The 5,000-nt window shown below is 52.9% G+C and overlaps 1 protein-coding gene across 1 annotated transcript in view; it reads right to left on the bottom strand.

The window, feature by feature from the left end:
• The window catches only part of LOC148144577 (puratrophin-1-like), a 107,858-nt gene extending 103,897 nt beyond the window's left edge, over window positions 1-3,961 (bottom strand). Inside the window, exons 1-3 of the mRNA XM_087975418.1 lie at window positions 3,909-3,961; window positions 3,729-3,867; window positions 1,773-1,895 (exon numbers count right to left, since the gene is read on the bottom strand). Coding sequence (XP_087831544.1) covers window positions 1,773-1,895; window positions 3,729-3,867; window positions 3,909-3,961 — 315 coding nt within the window. The remainder of the gene's footprint in view (window positions 1-1,772; window positions 1,896-3,728; window positions 3,868-3,908) is intronic.
• Window positions 3,962-5,000: the final 1,039 nt, after the last annotated feature.

The raw sequence follows: 5,000 nt of genomic DNA, 5'->3' as shown, positions 1-5,000 counted from the left end.
GTATATGTGTGTATGTATGTATATGATGTGTGTGTATATATGTATGTGTGTGTATGTATGTATATGATGTGTGTGTATATGATGTGTGTATACATGATGTGTGTGTATATGTTGTGTGTATACATGTATATATGTATATGATGTGTGTGTGTGTGTGTATGATGTGTGTGTGTGTGTGTGTGTATGATGTGTGTGTGTGTGTGTGTATGATGTGTGTGTGTATGTGTATGATGTGTGTGTGTGTGTATGTGTATGATGTGTGTGTGTGTGTATGTGTATGATGTGTGTGTGTGTGTATGTGTATGATGTGTGTGTGTGTGTATGTGTATGATGTGTGTGTGTGTGTATGTGTATGATGTGTGTGTGTGTGTATGTGTATGATGTGTGTGTGTGTGTATGTGTATGATGTGTGTGTGTGTGTGTGTGTGTATGATGTGTGTGTGTGTGTATGTGTATGATGTGTGTGTGTGTGTGTGTGTATGATGTGTGTGTGTATGATGTGTGTGTGTATGATGTGTGTGTGTATGATGTGTGTGTGTATGATGTGTGTGTGTATGATGTGTGTGTGTATGATGTGTGTATGATGTGTGTGTGTATGATGTGTGTGTGTATGATGTGTGTGTGTATGATGTGTGTGTGTATGATGTGTGTGTGTATGATGTGTGTGTGTATGATGTGTGTGTGTATGATGTGTGTGTGTATGATGTGTGTGTGTATGATGTGTGTGTGTATGATGTGTGTGTGTATGATGTGTGTGTATATGATGTGTGTGTATGATGTGTGTGTATGAGTGTGTATATATGTATATGATATGTGTGTGTCTATGTATATGATGTGTGTATGTATATGATGTGTGTGTATGTATATGATGTGTGTGTGTATGTATATGATGTGTGTGTATGTATATGTATATGATGTGTGTGCGTATGTATATGTATATGATGTGTGTGCGTATGTATATGTATATGATGTGTGTGCGTATGTATATGTATATGATGTGTGTGCGTATGTATATGATGTGTGTGTGTATGTATAGGTGTGTATGTATATGATGTGTGTGTATGTATATGATGTGTGTGTATGTATATGATGTGTGTGTATGTATATGTATATGATGTGTGTGCGTGTGTATATGATGTGTGTATATGATGTGTGTATATGATGTGTGTATATGATGTGTGTATATGATGTGTGTATATGATGTGTGTATATGATGTGTGTATATGATGTGTGTATATGATGTGTGTATATGATGTGTGTATATGATGTGTGTATATGTGTGTATATGATGTGTGTATATGATGTGTGTATATGTGTGTGTATATGATGTGTGTGTATATGTATATGATGTGTGTGTGTGTATGTATATGATGTGTGTGTGTCTATGTATATGATGTGTGTGTGTCTATGTATATGATGTGTGTGTGCATATATGTGTGTGTGTGTGTGTGTGTGTGTGTGTGTGTGTGTGTGTGTGTATATGATGTGTGTTTGTGTGTGTGTATGATGTGTGTCTGTGTATGGTGTGTGTCTGCGTGTGTGTATGATGTGTGTCTGCACACACACTGGCCCCCCCACCACCCTGTCCACCACCCATCCAGGAATAGAATGTCCACACCTTGCAGTGTGTTGACTTGGCGACCCCATTAAATTCTAATCCGATTGGTCACGGCCGGAAAGGGCGGCGGGGGGGGTTGTAAAAAAGAAGACCGCCCTCATCAGAGGTATTCGCACCGACGTATCTCGGCGCCCCTTCCCCTTCGCTCACTTACCATTGCCGCACGGTTCAGGGCTTGGAAGTTTCGCTGCCTCTGGCAGAGCGTGAGCCGGGAGCCACCGGCTCTCTGCCACCTGTCCAACTGCGGCCGCCCCACGTCTCTGAGCCACTCATTCACCTGTGGGGTGCCAGAGGATGGGGGAAAGTATGGTCAGAGAGGGTCGGCAGGACACAAACATGAAACGGGGCTGACTGAGGTTGAGGTAACAGTGGAGGCTCCCTAGGCTCGTGCCCGGACTGGGGTGGGTCATCTCACAGGGCAGCTGGGGACAACCACCAACAGGATGCTTCCTCTAGGCCGAGGTATGGCCGCTCAGAACTGAGGCAGAGATCGAGAGGATCAGGTCTCACAAGAGGGGCACGAATCTCTGGAATTGTCTTCCTTAAAAGTGCATTGGGAGTTTTTTACAGCTGCTTCGCGATAAGCCAAAGGGTAGGGAGAAAGATTACAGGGACAGGCGAGCACGTGGAGTAATCAGATCAGCAATGACCCAATGACAGGAAGCAGTTTTGAGGGGCAAAGTGGTCTCCTTCTGCTCCAAATTTGTGCATTCCTTTGTACACGTGGATGTACACACATGCGTCTCTAATGTAGTTTGGGTGTGCGGGTGTGTATATGGATGTGTGCACGTACGTGTGTGAGAGAGAGAGAGGGACTGTGTGTGTGTGTGAGAGAGAGAGGGACAGTGTGTGTGTGTGAGAGAGAGAGGGACAGTGTGTGTGTGTGAGAGGGACAGTGTGTGTGTGTGAGAGAGGGACAGTGTGTGTGTGTGAGAGAGAGAGGGACAGTGTGTGAGAGAGAGAGGGACAGTGTGTGTGTGTGAGAGAGAGGGACAGTGTGTGTGTGAGAGAGGGACAGTGTGTGTGAGAGAGAGAGAGGGACAGTGTGTATGTGAGAGAGAGAGAGGGACAGTGTGTGTGTGTGAGAGAGAGAGAGGGACAGTGTGTGTGTGTGTGAGAGAGAGAGGGACAGTGTGTGTGTGTGAGAGAGAGGGACAGTGTGTGTGTGTGAGAGAGAGAGGGACAGTGTGTGTGAGAGAGGGACAGTGTGTGTGTGTGAGAGAGAGGGACAGTGTGTGTGAGAGAGAGGGACAGTGTGTGTGAGAGAGAGAGAGGGACAGTGTGTTTGTGTGAGAGAGAGGGACAGTGTGTGTGTGAGAGAGGGACAGTGTGTGTGTGAGAGAGGGACAGTGTGTGTGTGAGAGAGAGAGAGGGACAGTGTGTGTGTGTGAGAGAGAGGGACAGTGTGTGTGTGTGAGAGAGAGGGACAGTGTGTGTGTGAGAGAGAGAGAGAGGGACAGTGTGTGTGAGCGAGAGAGAGGGACAGTGTGTGTGTGAGAGAGAGAGAGGGACAGTGTGTGTGTGTGAGAGAGAGGGACAGTGTGTGTGAGAGAGAGAGGGACGGTGTGTGTGAGAGAGAGAGAGGGACAGTGTGTGTGTGAGAGAGAGGGACAGTGTGTGTGTGTGAGAGAGAGGGACAGTGTGTGTGTGTGAGAGAGAGGGACAGTGTGTGTGTGAGAGAGAGAGGGACAGTGTGTGTGTGAGAGAGAGAGGGACAGTGTGTGTGTGTGAGAGAGAGGGACAGTGTGTGTGTGAGAGAGAGAGGGACAGTGTGTGTGAGAGAGAGAGAGGGACAGTGTGTGTGTGTGTGAGAGAGAGAGAGGGACAGTGTGTGTGTGTGAGAGAGAGGGACAGTGTGTGTGTGTGTGAGAGAGAGGGACAGTGTGTGTGTGTGTGAGAGAGAGGGACAGTGTGTGTGTGTGTGAGAGAGAGGGACAGTGTGTGTGTGTGTGTGTGACGGTGTTAGTTTAATGTGGACAATTCCATCAGGATGTGCTTAATTCCGCAACCCGCAGAGTGCATCACATCCCCTGCCAGGAGGGAGAGAGGGCCGGCTGACCACAACTCTCGCCCACGTTCTCTCCCACCCCCACCCTGGCCGGGGCGTTACCTGGCGATACTGCTCCTCAAAGCGCCAGAAGCAGGCCAGCTTCTCCAGGTCCCTCTGCCGACGGTTCGACACCTGGACCAGACGGTGGAGCTCTTCATCGACCTGTTCGTACAGGGCGCAGGTCACCTCCAGGTCGGGCCTGCTGGCAATTCAGAACTATTCAGGTCAGGCCTGCCCCACCTCCGCCCTGGCGTCAGCTCGCCCAAACCCAAACGCTTCACCGCCTCCCCCATCGCGGCACAGAGTGAACGCACGACACAGAGAGGAGCTCAGAAACGGGAGGGAACGGAGCAGCGGAAGGGGAGAGGGAGGATTCAGCTTACACTCGATCATGAGATTTAACGCCCGCTCCCCCGATCGCAGCTGAGGGTCAAACATGTTGGCGCGTGTCCAGAGACCAACACCAGGCCCACACAGTCCCCACACCAGGCCCCACACCAGGCCCCAAACCAGGCCCCAAACCAGGCCCCAAACCAGGCCCCAAACCAGGCCCCAAACCAGACCCCAAACCAGACCCACACCAGTCTCACACGGTGCCCACACCAGTCCCACACTAGACCTACACCAGGCCCCGCACCGGGCCCACACCAGTCCCCGCACCAGGCCCACACCAGTCCCCGCACCAGGCCCACACAGTCCCCGCACCAGACCCACACAGTCCCCGCACCGGGCCCACACAGTCCCCGCACCGGGCCCACACAGTCCCCGCACCGGGCCCACACAGTCCCCGCACCGGGCCCACACAGTCCCCGCACCGGGCCCACACAGTCCCCGCACCGGGCCCACACAGTCCCCGCACCGGGCCCACACAGTCCCCGCACCGGGCCCACACAGTCCCCGCACCGGGCCCACACAGTCCCCGCACCAGGCCCACACAGTCCCCGCACCGGGCCCACACAGTCCCCGCACCGGGCCCCCACAGTCCCCGCACCGGGCCCCCACAGTCCCCGCACCGGGCCCCCACAGTCCCCGCACCGGGCCCACACAGTCCCCGCACCGGGCCCACACAGTCCCCGCACCGGGCCCACACAGTCCCCGCACCGGGCCCACACAGTCCCCGCACCGGGCCCACACAGTCCCCGCACCGGGCCCACACAGTCCCCGCACCAGGCCCACACAGTCCCCGCACCAGGCCCACACAGTCCCCGCACCAGGCCCACACAGTCCCCGCACCAGACCCACACAGTCCCCGCACCAGACCCACACAGTCCCCGCACCAGACCCACACAGTCCCCGCACCAGGCCCACACAGTCCCCGCACCAGACCCACAC

The sequence above is a fragment of the Chiloscyllium plagiosum genome, unplaced genomic scaffold (assembly GCF_037043375.1).
Source record: "Chiloscyllium plagiosum isolate Xiang-an unplaced genomic scaffold, Cpla_swu_hap1 HiC_scaffold_27, whole genome shotgun sequence".
In the NCBI taxonomy this organism is placed as follows: Eukaryota; Metazoa; Chordata; class Chondrichthyes; order Orectolobiformes; family Hemiscylliidae; genus Chiloscyllium; species Chiloscyllium plagiosum.
This window is presented reverse-complemented; position numbering and strand designations above follow the sequence as displayed.